The sequence below is a fragment of the Ursus maritimus genome, unplaced genomic scaffold (assembly GCF_017311325.1).
Source record: "Ursus maritimus isolate PB19 unplaced genomic scaffold, ASM1731132v1 scaffold_17, whole genome shotgun sequence".
Classification (NCBI taxonomy): Eukaryota; Metazoa; Chordata; class Mammalia; order Carnivora; family Ursidae; genus Ursus; species Ursus maritimus.
Window position 1 is genome coordinate 49,901,484 of NW_024424119.1, and position 21,467 is coordinate 49,922,950.

The 21,467-nt window shown below is 38.6% G+C and overlaps 1 protein-coding gene across 1 annotated transcript in view; it reads right to left on the minus strand.

Annotated features, from left to right (window-relative positions):
• The window catches only part of NR6A1 (nuclear receptor subfamily 6 group A member 1), a 214,178-nt gene that overhangs the window by 24,046 nt on the left and 168,665 nt on the right, over positions 1-21,467 (minus strand). Inside the window, exon 3 of the mRNA XM_040631869.1 lies at positions 8,350-8,592. Coding sequence (XP_040487803.1) covers positions 8,350-8,592 — 243 coding nt within the window. The remainder of the gene's footprint in view (positions 1-8,349; positions 8,593-21,467) is intronic.

Below are 21,467 nucleotides of genomic sequence, written 5' to 3' on the forward strand. Positions count from 1 at the left end.
AATTCCCTCCCTGCTGTTCTAGAGTCAATGACAATCTTCAGACACTTCTATTTTCAATACTGAGTTCTCTATGTCTTTGCTTCAGCTCACAGAGGTGCAGAATAAAGATCTATCATCAGCAGATCCAACACTGAATACATTTTACTTGATATCTCACTCTCACTGTCTTGGGAGGTGAGGAAGGAACTCAACATGTTTTTCTTTTTTTTTTTTAAGGGCCACAAATCTTAAAGATTTACAACTTACCCATTTTTTGTTCTGATATTTAAAAGCTCATGGTGTCTCTCAACCACCCCCAACCCCGGACTAAGGAAACTCACATATGATGGACATGTACTATGTTTCAGGTACTATCTTGGGTAAAACAAACTCATGAGGGAAGTATCAGTATCACTCCCACTGAACAGATGACTGTGAGGCTCAGAAAAATGAGGTATTTTGTTTACAGTAACAGAAACTAAACAGCAGAATCAGGGTTGGAATCCAGACTATTAGACTAAGACCAGACTTCTTTCCACAACTAGTTTTTTCCATAGTGTGTCTGCATACCACAGGAGAAACAAAATTTTAGGTGGTGCATAAACTCTCAATTACACACTTAACATGCATTAAAATATACTGATTTTCCATTCACTGAGGTGATAAAAAATTCCCTTTGAAAATTAACTTTGATTTAAAAATTTTTTTGATTTAAAGAAGAATATAGGGGCGCCCGAGTGGCTCAGCTGGTTGGGTGTCTGCCTTCGGCTCAGGTCAGGATCCCAGAGTCCCAAGATTGAGGCCCACATCAGTGGGGAGTCTGCTTCTGCCTCTGCCCCTCACCCCACTCGTGCTCACTCTCTTGATCTCTCTCTCTCTCAAATAAATAAATAAAATCTTTTTTAAAAAATAAAGAAGAATATAAACAATAGTACTGGTTTGGTCAAAAACTGGTAAAATTTGTCAAGATGGCATGAAATTGCCTGAAGTGTGGGAAATAACACAATGTGTCACAGTGCCTCTGTTAAAACAAAAACTTGGACCATATCTTAAAGCTTATAATGTATTCACATATATGGTATCACATTTGATTCTTGGAAGGTGTACATTATTATTATCCTATGTAGTCTAGAGATGAAAAAACCTGAAGCTCAGAGAGGTAAAGAGACTTATTCAAGACCTCTCAGGGAAGAACTGACAGAGTGGGGAATTTTAGTTTAGATCCTCTGATTCTGCACTTGTTCCTTGAAGCTATATTGAGCTAAGAGCAAATTTCTCAACGGGGCTGAGAATCTTTCTTATAGTGAACTGATTTAGAAAAAAACAAAAACAAAAACAAAGGGTTTCTGGGTGCAAGATCACAGGAATGGTTTTGCTGTATCTCTTATCCAAGTCTGAGTGGCAGCAGCTATAGTTCTTCTATCTGCTTAAAAGAAGTACAAATACTTTTTCTGCTCTGGGACTCATGTACCTACCATTCCTCACTTAGCTTGGGCAGCCAAACCAAACCCAGAAACAGAAAGGAGAGTAAGACACAAAGCTAACTATACCAAAGTCCTGCTCAAAACCCACCGGTGGCTCCCTTTGGTCTATGGGCTCAACCCAAGCTCCCTAGCTTAGGATTCAAGACACTCCTATGATCTGGTTCTTCTGGGGTTCCCCATCTTCATCTCTTGCCACAAACGTTACACTGTAACTACAGAGAACTATCTGTCAGTCCTTGAACATGTCATACTGTTTTACACAGTTTCACCTCACACATGTTGTTTGCCTCTACTCAGAAACTTTATGGTGGAAAAATCTGGCAACACCACCTTACCCAAATGACATCACCTCAACCAAGTGATTCAAGTTAACATGACCAATAGTAGCGCAAAGCTATACCATATGTTCTTGAAAGAATGCGCTAAAAGGACACAACATCGCTTTTGTGGCATTCTTGCCAAAAATGCGTAACTTGAATGTAATTGTGAGGAAACTGACAAGCCCAAGTTGAGGAATATTCTACTTGTTTTCTCCAAAATTAACAATGTTATTGAAGAAAAAAAAAGGATGAGGAATCATTTCAGGTTAAAGGAGACTGAAGAGACATAAAAGCTAAATGTAATACATGATCCTGGACTGGTTCCTAGCTCACAAAAAATACACTGCTATAAAGGACATTGAAATAAGTGGTGAAATTTGCATAAGGTCTGCTAATTAGATTACAATATTATGCCATGTTAAATTTCCTGATTTTGATAATAGTACTGTGGTTATGTCAGAAAACAAAGAAGAATGATGTCTTTAACTTCCTCCCAAATAGTTAAGAAATATATATATAAACACATACGCTTTCTCTTTCTCCCTCTCTTCCCCTCCTTCCTTCCTTTCCCTCTCGTGCCTGGAGGGAGGAGGGGAGTTGTTTTTAAAAAGCTCTTAAGGGATGCCCGGCTGGCTCAGTCGGGGGGAGCATGCAATTCTTCATCTTGGAGTTGTGAGTTCAAGCCCCACACTGGGTGTGGAGATTACTTAAAAATACATACACACATATATACATACATACATACATACATACATACATACATACATAGTTATTTAAGTTTGTAAGGAGCTTGAACTTCTATGCCTTCAAGATTCTGCTCAAATATCCTCTGCTTGAGATTTCTTGGTGTTCCATTTTATTTTATTTTTTAAATTTTATTTATTTATTTATTTGAGAGAGAAAGAGAGAAAGAGTGCATGAGCAGGGGGAGAGGCAGGGGGAGAAGCAGGCTCTCTGCTGAGCAGGGAGCCTGATGTGGGACTCAATCCCGGCAGTCCAGGATCATGACCTGAGCCGAAGGCAGACACTTAACTGACTGAGCCACCCAGACACTGTGGTGTTTCATTTTAATCCTGGTAAAGCGGTATGGCAATGCTACAGAGTCATTCTCACAATCCCACTATATAAACATCAACCCCTTCCAAGAAGTTCTCCTTAAACTTTTTACTTTTTAACTAGTTAATTAGTAAGTTATGAGACAACTAAGTTAAAGGAGCTTTAAATTTTCTCAAATAATTTCTTTTTTTCCCCCACATAATTTCTGTACTGAATAAATTCCCTCATGGGGCTCAGTGTATCTTCTTCTTGCCGCTGATGAAATTAACAATATTTCCCCCATCCCGCTTCATGCTCTGGCCCCCCGCCAGAGTAAATCCACCAAACCAGAAAGCACCTTACCTAACTGAGTTAACTGTTGAAGGACACGAGGCAAGTGGGACTTGGCATAGCCTTTGAGGAGCACACTGTCTAATAATGGGGGGAACAGAAAAAAATAAACAAAGAGAGCATAAGGTGATTGAGGCTATGGCAGAGGGCAAAAGGGGCTGTGGAAGTCCAGGCGGGTCAGCTTTCTGGTGAGGGGTGGTGTCAGAAAAGCTGCTTAGAGGATGTTACAAAGAAAAGCTGAGCCTCCAAAGAAAAGTATATATACCCAGGCGAAGAGGAGGGGGTAAATCATTCCAGCAAGATAAAGCCACATGTGCAAAGCCCCCCAAACATGAAACATCATTGAGTTTTTGGAGAACTAGGATGGAATGTGAACTGTATGGGGAGCAGCAAAGGGAGAAGGGATGAAGCAGTGATGCCAGAGTCAGAGGGGCTTTGAAAATCTTTCTGAGGAGCCAGAATTCATCCTGAAGGCTGAAGGTTGGGGGAGCAGTAGGTGTCTGGGGGGTAATGGGATAGTAGTGAAGATGGACAGATGGGGCCCAGCCTCTACTCACTACCCTTATTTAAATTTCCCTCACTGCTTTGCTAATTAATTTCCTGACTAGCCAAATTCCAGGTATGAAGAGATAGCTATGTCCAGAGAGAGGGACAGGAGAAGGCGGACTCATACATGTCAGCTGAATTTTTTTGAACATTTAACTTTCTGAATTTTGAGGTAAGTTTAGACTTAGAGTCGCAAAAATAAATACATACATACATACATACATACATACATACATACATACATAAAGTACAGAGAATTCCTTTATACCCAGCTTCCCCATCTGTTAACATCTCATATAACCCACAGACTATTCATCAAAACTAAGAAATTAACTTTGGTATAATAATACTAACCAAAGTATAAACTTTATTCCGATTTCCCCACTGATGTCCTCTTCTGTTCCAGAATCCAATCCTGGATCCCACATTGCATATAGTTGTCATGTCTCCATAGTTTCCTTCAACCTTCCTTAGTCTTTCCTCATCTTTTTTGACCCTGACACTTTTGAGAGTATTCTGTATAATGTCACTTATTTTAGGGGTGCCTTGAGAGAAATAAATTTACAAACTAAAGCTCAGTCTTTAGTTTCCTTCAACCTTCCTTAGTCTTTCCTCGTCTTTTTTGACCCTGACACTTTTGAGAGTATTCTGTATAATGTCAATTATTTTAGGGGTGCCTTGAGAGAAATAAATTTACAAACTAAAGCTCAGTCGGTTAAACGTCTGCCTTTGGCTCAGGTTATGATCCCAGGGTCCTGGGATGGAGTCCCGCATCGGGCTCCCTGCTCAGCAGAGAGCCTGCTTCTCCTTCTCCCTCTGCCTGCAGCTCCCCCTGGCTGTGCGTGCGCTCTGTCAAATAAATAAAATCTTCGGGGAAAAAAAAAGTCAGTTATTTTGAAGAATGTCTTTCAATTTGGGTTTGCCTGTTTTCTCATGAGCAGACTGGGAATGAATCCATTCCTGTGTGTATATGTGCCCCTACTGTATCATATCAGGGGGCATATGATGCCAGTGTAAATATACTGGTGATACTGACCTTGCTTTGCTTGGCTGAAGTGGTATCTGTCAGAATTTTCTACTGAAACTTACTATTTTTCCCTCTGTAATTAACAAACATTCTGGGGCTACGCAAATACTCTGCTTCTGTTAAAACTATGCTCTCTTATTTTAGCATCCATAAGTCAATCCTGCCTACAGCAATTGTTACTGTTGTGTTTTAATGGTGATTTTCTATTTCCCTCATGTTTTCTACACTTATTAATTAGAATTCTTCTATAAGAAAGAACTGTCACCCCTCTATTTATTCAGTTAGTTCTATCAGTATGAATTCATGGATATTTTATTTTTTGGATTATAAACTAATACACGGTTATTTTGTTTCTTAAGTTGTTCCACCTTTGGCTACTGGAAGTGCTTTCAGGTTGGCTTCTATGACCTTTTGATAACACCCCGCACCCTCCTTTTCAAAAAAATATAGCACATGCTAACTTTCTGGCACCAGGCTCATCTTATATTTTCCCTGCCTCAACCCTAAAATCAACCCCTTCTCCAAAGAGTCCTAATTCCTTTTACTGATATTTGGAAACCAAGATCTGGTTTTTCTAATTTTTTTTTCTAAACATGAGTACATATTGATGCTTCCAATCTAGCACCAGAGGTTTCAGTTTAGCCTTCCCCTTTCCTGATTTATAACTTTTTTCTCTGATGTGAGAAACCTGACTCTCATTATCAACAATATATTCACTTGTTTGTTCAACCCTCATATACAAATAAAGAGGACAGAATTCCCAACTCGTAACCTTGAGAGAAATAAATTTACAAACTAGAGAGCTTTGTTTGTATACAGTTCTTTTTATCTTTAGTCCTATGGTATACAGTATACAGTCAAAACACTATTTCCCAAGGTCAGCTCCTTTCTCCCCCATTTCCTTCAGTGTTGAGTATGCGATTTATTTGTAATATCGGTTAGATTAATTTATCACAGTCTACATTCTGTCTTTCCCCCATATACTCGTTGCTTTTAAACAAATTTATATACAGTAAAATTCACTTCTTTAGTGGTATATATTTCTATAGGTTTTGACAAGTGCATAAACTTATGTTGAACACTACATCCATTCTTCAAAGTTCCATATAGGACAATTCCATCAATCCAAATATATTCCAATGGCCACTATAATTTTAATTCTGCTTTCTCAGCACCAACCAGGAGGTGGCAGGGTTTCTCTCTGAGAGGCAGCCTTCACAAGGCAACTAAGCCATCTTGTAATGCACAAAAATGGACATTGGAAGGCAGCTCCTACCCCTCACACTCCATGTGTCATCTTCTCCTGACAATGGTTACAGGAATTAGGAGGTTATAAGCTTCTTTTTGCCTGAGATAGAAGAGTTTGATTAGAAGCCCCAGAATCTCACACTCCAACTGAATAAGCAGGATGAATCATCAGAGAATAGTCAAGAAGGCAATCCACTAATACGCTTTGATAAAATACAGTGAAGACAACAAAGGGAGACAAGAATATGGGACCAAGACCAAATCAGATGAAAGTGGGTAGATGCCCACAGACTCTCTCTTCAAGGCACTACCTGTTTGGTACTAGTGGCTGGGAAACAGTGGGGAAGGGAGAGGACTTCTAGGCAAAGGAAAGAACCTGAGCACAGGCAGGATAATGCAAAGCAGGCCTAAGGCACAGTAAGTAAGTTCCAGACAGAAGATGAGATTAGAAACACAGAGAACAAAGTTGTTAAGTTTTTAAATGCCCTATTATAGGTATTTATCATCCAGTAAACACAGGGCATTCCGTCATGCAAGTAGCTATGCCATATGGTAGACATGTGAAGCAGCATGATATCCATGTGGTTAGGTACAAGCTCTGCTTGATTAATAACAAACTACAACTAATAATTATTATCAACATAAGCACCACTAACCTATCTACTGGTAAGTCATTTTACCTCCCCAAGCTGCACCTATAAACTGAGGGTAATATTTTTTAAAAGATTTTATTTTTAAGTAATCTCTACACCCAATGCAGGGCCTGAACTCATGACCCCAAGATCAAGAGTTGCATGCTCCACCAACTGAGCCAGCCAGGTGCCCCTAAACTGAGGGTAATATTTAATAATAGGTTTGTGTATATTCAATGAGATAATGCATAGAAAGTGTATAAGAGTCTCTGATATACATAGTAATCAATAAATATTAGTATTATAAATAAATTATAAATGACTTAAATTTATCTAAATGCCCTTTTGTAACTTTCTTACCTTTCTTCATAATGGGCATATATCTGGTTGTCTGCATTTATTAATGTGACAAAACCAATTTGAACAGTTCGCTAAATCTAACTCCTACCCTATACACTACTATTATGAACCCCTAGAACCTTGCTGAGTAGATTTGATATATATATATATATATGCTGTCTTATTTAATCCTCTAGAGAACTCTGAAAGGTTAAATATTATCATACTATTTTAAAGGCAAGATAATTGAGCATAAGAAACATAAAGCAAACTGCCCAAGGTCACAGAGCTAGTTTGTCACCAACCTCTGTCTCCATTTTTCTACTGAACTGTACTGTACTACTCTCTACCCTTTATGAGAATACTCTGAGTTTCTGACATTGGCCCTCTCCTCTTCTGTAGTCAAGTTCTCTCTGGGTGATTTCTACCCACTAAGAAAATTTTACCATCTGATTGCGAATAGTTCCACAAACTTCTACTTGAAGGCAGGACTTTAGCTTCAGTTCCAGTCCTACACATCCAAATTCCTTGGTGGACACTGTATGTGTCCTTCTTAGATACCTCAAACAACGCACTGCCAAGGCCAGCATTTTGCCCCACCCTGTTTTTCTGGCCTGATTTTTTTTCTGGTGGGGCCATTTACTATTAATCCAAATCCGCAACTTCAACTTCTGGTGCTGCCCAATACCCAGTATGTTATCAACTCCTGTCAGGTAAGCTTCTCCACATCTCCCCATCTGTGCCATTATTATTCCTGCCCCTCCATCAGATTCTTCTAAACTGGACTCTTCTAAAAACTTTCTAGGTGGCCTTTCTGCTTTCTCCACACCAATCCATTCTTCAAAGCCTGCCCCCTGGATTAACCCTTTTAGAATATTGGTTTTTCACATAATCTCACGCTAATGGCTCTTGGAAAGCTTCCCAATAAATCCAAATTCTTCACCAACCTGGATGCAGATTTCTGGGCATGCCTAGCCTTTGAGTATGCCATGATTCTAGCAAGCAAAATGATACCACATTCAGGTGACATACTGCCCTTCTGCTTCTTCATCTAAAATTCCTACCTCCTGTCATCAGGCTCTGAAAGAAGAACTAATGGAGTATATTAATCCGAGTTAAGACTTGATTGTTAATTGGGGTCTTGCCAATTGGAGCCTGTGAATTCATTCTCACAGAATCTGTAACATCTCACCGGCCTTTCTCCCCACCTAGTCTGGGAAACCCCTATAGGCAGGCACTGTGACAAATCTGTTTTGGGGTTATGAGTACATGGTATAAGACCTGGCATACAGTGCAGGCTTGGGAAATGAAAAACTCCAAGGCTTCATAGCTAACCCTAAAGGTAAAGTGATGGTAAAGTGGGTAGTAGAGCCACAAGCACCACTCACCCTTCCGGTTCATCCCCATCTGGAGGCACTTGAGCAGGCGGCAGTACTGGCACCTGTTCCTCTGCTTCCGAGACATGACACAGTTCTTGTCACGACTGCACCGATATACCCGCTTGTTGCAAATGCTTCGCTTGAAAAACCCCTTGCAGCCCTCACAGGAGATGATTCCATAGTGCAAGCCTGTGGCACGGTCCCCACAAATGAGACAGGTTCGTTGCTCAGCCCGATCATCTGGAACAGAAACTGAACATATTCAAATTAGAACACATGGAAATAATGGCTGTAAGCCTGCAGTTCTAAAACAAGCAACCTTGCTCTGGGAAGATCAAGAACATCACTCTTTCCAGGATAACTGGCAAATGTGTCATTTTTAGAGCCTTTGTCCTAGGAACAGACCCTTGCATCTATCTGCAGATACCACAAACACAGCCTATTTTAAAAAATAACTCATGCTCCTCTCCCTGGGTTTCATCATCACTTGGACCAGTATCCAGGTCAGAAATTTGGGAGATATCCTCAACTCCTCTCTCCCCCTCACTTTCCTCAGCCACAGCCCATCACTTACTTCTACCCTGTAGAAAGGTGATAAGGGTTACTGATAATTTATGTAAGTGCCCAGCAAATGGCATACACCCAGTAAATGAAAGTTATAATTATTAACCAGTGAAGGAGTTTTAACCAGGCCCAGCCAGCCAACCAGTCTTCCACCTATTCAACAAATATACGTTGGGCAACTATTCTGTTCTACGCACTGTTGTAAAGGCATGTCTACGGCAGTGAATGAAAGTCCCCGGTGAAGCTTACGTTCAAGCAGAACATCTACTCTCTGTCCAGGCCCCAGGTTCGGTACTGGGTACTCAGAAATAAATCATCATGCTCCCCACAGTCAAGGAACTTACTGCCTTGCAACAAACAAGTTAGTCAAAGAGGAAATTCAGGCTGGAATATAACTCTCTAACTTCCTCTTCCCTCAAATTTCACTTACTCAGGATCAAGCAACCGCCAAAGAACAGGCATATAACAAAAAGCGCCCTGGTGAACTGCAATGTCAGATCTTGCTAGCAGGTACAAGAAACCTCCAAGAAAAGGTTTTGATCAGAGGACAAGGCAAGAAACCAGAGATCTGAACCACACTCCTGAATAACAGGCAAGATATAATGATTAAGAACACAGCCCTAAGAATTTGAGAAATCCTTATTTAAACCCCAGTTCTGACACTTGCCAGCTGACTGAACTTGGGCAAATTAAGTTACTTCACCTTTCTGAATCTAGTTTCTCTCATCTGTAAAATGGGAATTATAGCAGTACCTACATACATAAATAAAGTACTCAGCAAAATGCTTGGGCTACAATGGACATTTAATAAATTACAGCTATTACTTTCACTACCATTATTATCCTAACAGGTCCACGCTTAATGTGATAATAACATTCCTGAAAGCAATGTTACAGGAGGAGCATGGCAGTACATGTAGGAGAGATGTAGAGAAGGAAAGAGACTAGCATTTAGGCAATCTTTATTATATGTCAACTTTGAGATGTCTTTATGATCCCTATTTGTAGTAGGCTGGATAATGGTCACCCAAATGCATCAGGTCCTAATCCCCGAAACCTGTAAATATTATCTTGTAAGGAAAAGGGATCTTTGCAGATGTGATCAAATTAAGAATCTTGAATTGGGAGAGTATTCTGGATTATAAAGGTGGGCCCTACTTGCAATCACACATGTCTTTACAAGAGAAAGGCAGGGGAAGATTTGATATAAATAGAAGAGGAGAACACACACCGTTGCATGCACTACACATGTACACACAGAGAAGATGATGTGAAAGCAGGCAGAGGGTAGCAAAAGCCAAGGAACGGTTTCCACTACTAGCTGGATGAGGCAAAGACTGAATTCTCCCCTAGAGCCTCTGGAGGAAGTGTGGCTCTGCCCACCTTTATTTAACCCGGTGATACTCATAACTTTTGAACTTCTGATTCCAGAACTGTAAGAACAAATTTGTGGTAATTTTTAACAGCAGCACAGGAAACTAATACACAACACTTTTTTCATAGAGGGAAACAGACATATATATTAAGGCTCTTGCCCAAAGTTACACAGCAAATAGCAGGTATGCAGAGAGAAGCAGGTACAGGAGACCACACAGCTAGGGAAACAGAGAAAGATACGGAAAGAGGAATTGCCTAGGTTCTTGAGGACTCTATATTTCCTCGTTATAGACCTTTCCAAGCCTTTCTAAGGCTTGGATGAACTTCCTAACTATGGGCAAATTGACATAACATGACAAACTGACATTCCCATGTCTTGTAATACAATACCTTCTTTTTTCTTTCTTAAGCTAAATGAGTTTTTGTTATTTGCAACTAAAAGAAAGTTGGTTAAAATATAAAATGGCCCTGTTGTAATAACCATTCTTTTTCTTTTCCTTTTAAAAATGCAAAGGAAAAATATATTAAAAAATATAAAGGAAGCTCAAAGTAAACATTAGAGCAAAGTTACAATAGAGAATTAAAAAACTAAACCAGGAAAGGCCAAACAGGCAAAATGAATGACATAATAATAGTGCTATGTGTGGGATGGGATTTCCTAGAGTGTTGGGCTTGAGTTGATAAAAGGGCTTAGAAATAGAACATGGAATGCTGTGAAAAAATCTAGATTGGATACAGAGAATTTAAATTTTCTCATTTTAAATTCAAACCTTCAATATTACATATAACCTTTCTATATATATGGTATATATACCTCACATTCTACCATATATAGGATACATATCACATATACATATATATACACACATTAAAATATAAACCAGAAGTCTACTAGAATAGACTTAAAAATAGTTATAATTAATCAATATCTAGAAGAACCAGACCATCTCTTTCTCCCTTTCTTCAGAGCTATGACTTCGCTGAGTACCAACTATAACTAAGCACTGTGCTTTGTGCTGTGTCACATAATTCTCATAATCCCAAAGGTGGATACAACTGCTATTACTATTTTTGTAACTGAGAAAATGGAGATCCCCATAAAAGTTAAGGAACTTGTCCACTTAGGAAATGGCTGACCTAATCTGCCAACATCAAAACTGAAGTTCAGTAAACTCTTCAGTAGCACTCGTATGGCATTCTGTGCGGCATCTGGATCCAGAGCAAAGGACCCACTGAACAACAATCAAATACAGAACTATTAAGAATCTGCTTATGTCTGTAACACTGCTTGTTCTTTTCGTGAGCACTGAAGAGGGCACAATGAGATCAAAGACAAGGTGGGACTATTTCACCACCGATGGGCACAGACTGGATTCCCTTTGAGTCTTATGACTGCTCCTCTTCCATAGCTATTCTTACTGCCATGTTCTGTTTCTATAAAGAGCACTGGTCTATGCCACAGACCAGGAACTAATTCAGAAGGAAGTCTCTCAAAGGTACAGGAGAAAGGCCCTCTCCCAATCAACCGGGAAGCCCCTCAAAGAAGCATTTTACAAATTTCCCTCATAACATGTGGGAAAGGATCATAAAAACAGGAGAAGCTATTGCTAACTGACCACTTGGGTACCAGATTCCATGCCAAGCACTTAACATGTTATTGTGGTGAATCATAAAAAACAAGGTACCCTTATTTTACAAGAGGAAACTGAAGCTTATGAGATGATACCACTTTCCAACAGTCACCAGCTAGTTAAGTATGGGAGCTGGGCTGGAACCCCCAAAGCCTATGAACCTAATCATCACATTCTGTGGCCACAGCAAGGCAAATCTATCTATACTCTATGCAGGTAAGTCAGGCCCTTCCCTACTTGGGAAAAAAAAGTTAAAAAGTCAAGCCTTTTGTAAATGAAAAATTGAAGCAAAATGTCCCAGTGGTGCCCTGCCAGATGTCAGATATAGATTTCTGCATCTCCTATTCTTGTGAAGGACTTGAAGGATACTTAAAGCATGTTTATATTCATTATCTCATTTGTACCAGGTCAGGACAAGGATTATTCTTATAGATACCACAAAGAACATTTAGTGGGTATTAATTGTGTCCCATGAAACATTTAAGAACTTTTTACATGGATGGCCTTACTATTCATCACAGTAACTGAAAGGTATCATTATCCCCATATTACAGAAACCTGGAATGTAAGAGTTAGAAAGTACCTTAGAAAATGCCTTGAGCAGACCTTTACCCGAGGCATGAATTCCCTCTAGGATATCCCAAAACAAGGGGTTGCCCCACACGTCTTTAGTGACTCAATAAGGTACTTCATTCATTTCATTTTAGACAATTTTAATGATTCAGAAGCTTTTTCTTACACTGAGCCAAAGTCTGAAGCTTTCCCCACTGTCGAGTTATGTGCTCATGGGCAAAAAATAAATGTATACTCTAACCTTGTTCATATACCAACCATTGAGAGATTTAAAGCTAAGCAGGGTTCCCAATTGTAATTTTTTTCTTCTCCTATTTCTTAATGACTCATATAGTATCAAAATCTCTTAAAAGTATCCAGAACTGAATGGGGGGGTGGGGTGGGGTGGTTCTTAATATAATTTAAGACTCAATTAGCTTTGTTTATATGTTTCTTCAGCTATCAATTCCAGTAAACAAACAGTACTTTATAATTACTGGTGCTATAAAATGCCACACATTTTATAATGGGCAAACTGAAGCTTAACGAGGTAAAGAACTTTAATCTTGATTATGCAACCAGTCAGCAGTAGAACTGGAATTAGAATTCCATACCTCTTATTTCTAATCCCCCCTACATTTAATTCATATTTGGTTCATAGACATCTAAAGCTTGAAGCATTTATCACATATACTATTAACCCATGAAGTTTTTTTTTTGAAGATTTTTTATTTTTCAAGTAATCTCAACACCCAATATGGGGCTCAAATTTACAACCCCGAGATCAAGAGTCGCATGGTTTACCAACTGAGCCAGCCAGGCGCCTCAATCCATGTCTTTCTTACTCCATTCTTGGGAAGGTAAGTGTTGAACCTGAAGGTAGGATTTTGTGTTTGTCCTTGATTAATTTTATCTTTATATAATAAATTTCGTATGTCATTCTGGCCTATTGAAATCTTTAGGGATCCAGTCCTGCCAGTGTACTAGTTATTTCTCCCACCTCCTTCTTTTCTCCATGTATGGTATTAGATTATTTTCATTTCCATCCTTAAAACAATACAGAATGTGGCCTTCCGGCAAGCTGTTAGAGCCCCTTTTAAAATCTGACTTAATCATTAGCATTCTGGAAATAGATGCTCAATTAGCTTTGTCTCTTAATTAAAGTAGACACTCTAGTCTGGCTTGCATTACTCTATCTTATTCTTAAGGATATCATGAACGACTGTGTCATGTAACTCACTGAAATTTCAGATTCGTTACAACATCTACAGCATTCTGACGAGTGAGACTAACACAAAGGAAATGTTCATAACCATTCCTAACTCAGCACTGTTAACCTATCAATTCCGTGTCATTAATCTGTATTATTCTACCTAAAATACAATGGAAAGAAAATCAGGCAAATAGGTACTTCAAATTGGAGACTATGGATCATAGTAACTATAGTACTCAGAAGTCAGTAAGATAAGAGACAGAAAGGAGTTGATGAAAAGCTGAGGATTTGAAAAATGATAGGTATTTGAAACTCTGAACAAGTAGTTTGCTATCTGCAAAAACAGCAATGGGTAAAAAATACTGTAGGAGAGTGAAGACTTTCTAATTTATCAGAGAAGCTGAAAGTTTATCTTGATCAGCAGCACTAGAAGGACTCAGATAGTGAACTTTGAAAATTCCATTTTCTACAAACAGGAGCCCAGACTCCTTAGAGAAATGTCTGATTCCAGGTCTGAGTGTTGTTGTGCTACCTAAGACTAATAATGGGGTCATGTCAAAAGGATATAGGAAACAACATAAAAGTCTCCCACTGGCCTAAAATGGAGCAACATATGCACCAAAAAGAACATAAAAATCAATGCATTCACAATCATATTAAAAAGAAAAACCTCATTAGTTACCATGGAGGTTGCTAGGACACCAATTCATTATTCTGAAAATTGATGTATTAAGGGAAAAATCAAACATTAAAAATAAAAACAACTGGAATTTTTCTCTTGCCCTTGTCCCCAAGAGTAAAAGAAGAGAGGAGGGTGGAAACTAAGACAGTTTTTTAAGAACTTTAAACTTTTAAACTTTAAACTTTAATTGAAAAAACTGAGATTAGGTGAATAGATCAGCCTGGCAGTCAAGAGAATGGGGTTGGATAGGGAGGTCGAGTTGATCTCAGTGCCTCTGGCAAGGTAAATCTCAACCCAGGGATGGAAAGGAAAGAAACAACTGTCAGCTCTCCAAATCTCTTGAACATAGGCAGTAGAACATAGAGACTTAAGAACTTGGGCTTTAGAGTTAGACTCTTGGGCTCAAATCTAGGCCATCAATTGCTAGCTGTGTTACCTTGGAAAGTTTCTTAACCTCTCCAGAGGTACCTCAGTTTCTAGTCTATAAAATGTGGATAATATGGTACCCTCTTCAAATAACTGTTGTGAGAATCAAGGAATTAACAGATTGCCTATAAATGACATGGAGCTCTAGACTCCTCATGGTATTAGAATGAAACAGCTTTGTAAACTCCTAACTACTGGACACTTTTTTTTTAAATTTAAGATTTTATTTATTTGACAGACAGAGACAGTGAGAGAGGGAACAGGAGCAGGAGGGTGGGTAGAGGGAGAAGCAGACTCCCCGCTGACCAAGGAGCCCAATGTGGGGCTCCATCCCAGGACCCCAGGATCATGACCTGAGCCGAAGGCAGATGTTTAATGACTGAGCCACCCAGGCACCCCAGTACTGGACACTATTATTGCTTAACTGCCTTTTTCTTTCTTTTTTTTAACCTAAAAAAAACTTTAAAATCAGTCTGGTGGCAGGAGAAGGTAATGACAAATTTCCTAGGAGGTGAGGTTTTTTTTAAGATTTATTTATTTATTTATTTATTTATTTATTTATTTGACAGAGAGAGAGACAGTGAGAGAGCAAACACAAACAGGGGGAGTGGGAGAGGGAGAAGCAGGCTTCCCACTGGGCAGGGAGCCGGACGCAGGGCTCGATCCCAGGACCCTGGGATCATGACCTGAGCAGAAGGCAGACGCTTAACGACTGAGCCACCCAGGTGCCCCAGGAGGTGAGTTCTGAAGTATGATTACCAGTTAGACAAATGAACGCAGAGGAGGGGACAGGAAGAAGAAACACTTGGCATATAAAGTCGTGTCTTAAATGGAGCTGGAGACCTCTCTCCAACTTGGGTTCCCTCTGAAAAGAATCTCATTCCTTTCTAAAACAGCCAATATAATTCATTATGTGTTATCAAGGCTATCAAGATGAGTTACACAGAAATATCCACAGATCTGTTATCAGGTTATGTGCTACCCCTCCATATGTAAAAAAGTCATGATCTCCCCACAATTTTGTTCCTGTGCAATGTTCTAAAAGGAGCTTGCTGGTTATTCATGATAAATTAATGTAACCATACATAAGCAATATTAGAAAAAAGATAACATGCTTCTCTTTGCTAGTTTTCCAAACTTCAGGAATAGTCTTATGAATTTTTTTAAAAGATTTTATTATTTATTTGAGAGAGAGTGAGAGATAGCATGAGTGGGTGAGGAGCAGAGGGAGAAGCAGACCCCCTGCTGAGCAGGGAGCCTGACACGGGGCTTGATCCCGGGACTCCAGGATCACAGCCTAAGCTGAAGGCAGATGTTTAACCGACTGAGCCATCCAGGCGCCCCAAGAATTTTTTTAAAACCAGTAATTATTCTAGTGCAGGTAACAGGAACTATCATATTAAGTTTGATTTCTTTAAATTTTAACACTCCTGCTGAGATAGGTAAGGGTAAATGCAAGCTCATTTGGGGTCTTTATGGACACAGATTAATTTTTAGAGGCAGATATGTCAAATTCAAATGAAATAATGAAAATGATGAATAAAGCAGCTGACATGGTTGGTATAGAAAATCAATAATAATATGAATCAGGTACAGAGCCCTAGAACATCTCTTCAGAGCACCACCACCAAGTGCCTGCTCAAAAAAATGGATGTTCCCATTTCTACATCATTTAGCAAGAACAGTAAGTAAATGAGAACAAAGACATTCATAAACTAATCTGCTTATCAATCTGACCAGAATTTTACAATACTTAGATTCTTGTTCTACAAAAGTGGGAGGACCCCTCAGTTATACGTTACACTGCAGTTAAGCCTCAATCACAGACATTAACAGTAACATCTGCACCATGATTGCTACAGAGAAGATACTCATTTAGTTGAATAAATGAACGAAAAATGTAAAAGCGTAAAAAGTTTGAAATACATTGGCTTGGTAGTTAAGACACACTGAGTATGAATTCCAGCACTACCACTTCCTAGCTCTGTAACTGTGGGCACATGCCTCAGTTTTCATCTGCAAAATGGAACAAGTTCTGTTCTTTATGTATCACATATAACTCACTCTTTCCTCACAATTCTATGTAGTAGATACTACTACCATCTCCATTTTGCAGATGAAAAAACTGAGACACACACAGAATAAGAAATACGCCCAAAGTCCCCTACCTGATAGGCTGGGGAGCCAGGATTCTAAGCAGACAATGTTGCATGAGGATCTGAGACCTTTCACACTAAACTATCCTGCTGAATACAATGCCTAATATATCGTAAACACACAATCGATGTTAGTTGTGCTACCGTTGTTAAAGATAAGTTTTCTGTAAGATTAGAACTGATAAAAATTTGCAACTTTATGAAACATTTTGGAAAGTACTTTGTTAAAAAAAACCCATCTCAAACAAAAGCAATAAATGGTGCTTTAATTTTTAAAAAGTCTTTGATAGATTTCAACATTATTGTTCAACTCTTAGCATACTAGGAGTAAGAAAAAACTTGTTTAATATAATAAAGGTTATCTAAAGAAACCTATACCAAATATCATACTTAATGGTGAAATGCTTATAGAAAGTTTTTCTTTTCAGATTAGAAGTAAGACAAGGATGGTCTATTGTCAACACCTTCATCCTACAGTGGAAGTACTGGAGGTTCTAGAACACACAATGAAATAAGAAATATACAAAACCATGTTTCTTTTTTTAAAAATAATTTTTATTTTGTTATATTAGTCACCATACAGTACAACAAAACCATATTTCTATACCATCCACAAAGAGATGAAATTTTTAAAAGATGCCACTTACAACAGTATTAAAAAAAAAAAAAGATAGGATGCAATCCAATAAAGACATGTAAGATCTCTATGGAGAGACTGTAAAACAATTAATATAAAATATTTCTAAGATAAATGGAGGAAGATTTCATAACTGGAGAGGAAGACTATGCTCACAGATTGCAAGTCATCATGTAAAGATTAATAAAGTGAAATCCCAACTCTGTGTGTTCATGTATAGCTTGAGCTAATAGTAAAATGTAAATTGCAAAAAAACAAAAACAGCACAGATATTTAAGAAAAACAAGACTTTACCATACATCCATATTCATTTTAAAGCTACGGTAGTTAAGATGTGTTTTATTGGCTCAAGGATAGACAAAGAGACCAAAGGAACTGAATGAAGACATACCATACCACAACATAACTAGGCATATTATGGATATTTAATTTATGACAAAGGTGGCCCTGCAGAGCAGAGAGGAAAAGATAAGTCTTTTCAGTGAACAGTATTAGGACAATTAGATAACTAGTAGGAAAGAAAATTAAACTTGACCCTACCTCACACCATGCAAAATATTTAATTCCAACTAGACTGAAGACCCAAATACCAAAAGCAAAATAATATGCCTCTCAGAAGATAATTTAAAAAAAAATCTTCATGATCTTGGGTTAGGAAGAGATTTTTTTTTTTTTTTTAAAGATTTTATTTATTTATTTGACAGAGATAGAGACGGCCAGCGAGAGAGGGAACACAAGCAGGGGGAGTGGGAGAGGAAGAAGCAGGCTCATAGCGGAGGAGCCTGATGTGGGGCTCGATCCCATAACGCCAGGATCACGCCCTGAGCCGAAGGCAGGCGCTTAACCGCTGTGCCACCCAGGCGCCCCTAGGAAGAGATTTTTAAAACAATCCACAAAAAGCACTAATCATAAAAGAAAACTTTAATAAAATTAGACTACATTAAAATGACGAATGTTCAGAGAGTGAAAAGCCAAGCCACAGTGTGCAAGAAGATATATGCAATACACACAACCTACAAAGAGCTCACATTCAAAATATGTAAAACTATACAACACTGAGAGAAATGCAAACCAGTAGAAAACTGGGCAAGAAACCTGAACGATCATTTCACAGAGGAGACCTTCCACATCATCAATAAACTTAAGATGTTCAAACCTATTAGTAATCAAGGCTATGCAAATTAAAACCACAATGACATACTAATGGCTTAAAAAAAAAAAGACTTCAAGTTATGGTGGCAATTTGGAAAAACTAACTTTCATATGTTATTGGTAGAAGTGTGTATTGGTACAACTACTATATAAAACAGTGAGTCACTATTAATGTTGAAGATATACCTCTCTTATGACCCATTCCCAGATATATATGACCCAACAGAAATGCAGGCACATGTGTATGAATGGACAAATTTGAGGATCTTCATAATGACAAGCTTTGTCAAAGCCTCAATTAAAAATAACCCAAATATGGGGCGCCTGGGTGGCTCAGTCAGTTGAGTGTCTGCCTTTGGTTCAGGTCATGTGATCCTGGGGTCCTGGGATGAGCCCCACATGGGGCTCCTTGCTCACTGGGGAGTCTGCTTCTCCCTCTGCCCCTCCCTACCCCTGCTCATGCTCACATTTGCTCTCTCTCTCAAATAAATGAAATCTTTAAAAAAAAAATAACCCAAATATTTATCAGTATTTCTAGAGATAAACAGTGTCATTCATACAATGTAATACTGTACAGCTGTAAATGTATTTGAACTACTGCAACAACATGGATGACTAGCAGAAATATTGTTGGGTAAAAGAAGACAGATCGAATAAAACCCCCAAAAAACAAACCATTCATAGGATTTCATTCATAGTAAGTTAAACCAACAACAACAACAACAACAACAACAAAGGCTCAGACAGTAAAGAGACATATAGTGAGAACAGTGCTGGGGTGGAGAGGAGCTTTTGAATCCTGGCAATGTTCTATTTCTTGACTTGGGTGATGCTTGCTTTATATTAATTTATTAAGCTGTAAAGTTGTGTTTTATGTACTTTTCTTCAAGTGTTACATTTCACAGTAAAAAAGTTGAAAACAAAAGATAACAGGGCACTTCAGGTAAGGGAAAGGAATCAGCAATGGCAAAAAAAAAAAGGGGGAAACAAATGTAAGGTGTGTTTAGGCAAACTACATAGGTATATAATTAAGCAGAGAGGTCTTATAGAGGAATGGTCAGAGAGAAGTCTAGAAAACTGTTTGGAATAGACTGTAGTTTATTTTATCCTACTGATAAAAGACTACTGAGATTCTTAGGGGCACCTGGGTGGCTCAGTCGGTTAAGCATCTGCCTTCAGCTCAGGTCATGATCTCAGGGTCCTGGGATCAGGTCCTGGGATGTAACCCACATTGGAGCTCCCTGCTCAATGCGGAGTCTGCTTCTCTCTCTCCCTTTGCTCCCCCCCCCCTGCCCAACTTGTGCTCTCTCTCTCTCAAATAAATCAATAAAATCTTTAATAAAAAAAAAAAAGACTACTCAGATTTTTTTTTTTTTTTTTTTTTTTTTTTTTTTTTTTTTTTTTTTTTTTTTACTGGAGATATATCTGGATCATAGTAGTATTTTAGGAATATCAATCTCACAGTGATGTGCAGGTTGTGACAAGATGAATGGCATGGGCATCTGGGTAACAGGAATGGGGAAAAGGTCAAAAATGACCTTGAGGTTCTACACCAATGTGGCTGTGAAAAATGTGGTATCACTAAAAGAAAAGAGGAAAGTAAAAGCTGTGTGAGGGACAAAAATCATCCTCTCTTTAGTTTTAAGAGAGGATGATAGGAAATATTCCAAAGGGAGTTATTTAGAGGACAACGATTAAAGCTAGGATGAAAAATCTGGGAGTCAACACATGGCAGAACTGAAGCTAGGGCAACAGATTATAACTCTCTGAGACAGAGGGGAAGGTAAGAAGTTAGGGAAGGGAAGTGAGATGACATAATCAAAGAAGATGTAGGTGGAATATAAATCCATGATTAAGAGAAAGATAAGAAACAAAAGGGTTTCATAAAGAAGAGTACTGTCAAATGCAATGCAGGTCAAAAAGTGTGAGGAAGAAGAAAAGGCTCAAAGGTCACCACTAATAAAGTTTTCAGTAAACTGATTAGAACAAAAATCATACTGAGTTAAAAACAGGTGAGTGGTGGGGTGCCTGACTGGCTGAGTCAGAAGAGCATGTGACTCTTGATCTCAGGGTTGTAAGTTCAAGCCTCACGCTGGTTGTAGAGATTACTCAAAAAATAAAATCTTAAAAAAAATTTTTTTAAGTGGTAAAGAACTAAAATAAGCAGTATTTTATTGAGTAGTGTCACTCCATTTAAAAGTAATAGAAAAACATTTTGTAGGAAGAAGCAACAGCTTTTAAACAGATGTGTATTTTTTTAACTAGAAGAGATTCATATGCATTTAAAGAAGATAAACATTAAAACAAAGGCTTTTTTAAAAGATTCTTTTAAATTTTTATTTTTTAAGACTTTATTTATATTTATTTGACGGACAGAGCGAGCGAGAGAGAACAAGCAGGGGGAGCTGCAGAGGGAGAGGAAGAAGCAGGCTCCCCATTGAGCAGGGAGCCTGATATGGGGTTCGATCATCCCAGGACCCCAGGATCATAACCTCAGCCCAAGGCAGACACTTAACTGAGCCACCCAGGTGCCCCTAAGATTTTATTTTTAAGTAATCTCTACACTCAACCTGGGGCTCAAACTTACAACCCTGTGATCAAGAGTCGCAGGCTCCACTGACTGAGCCAGCCAGGTGCCCCAAGAACAAAGGCTTTTAAGAGAAGAATGAACTATAATTCAGACATTTGTTCAAAATGAAAACCTGTATGAAAAGTAAAAAAATGTTTAACATTTAAA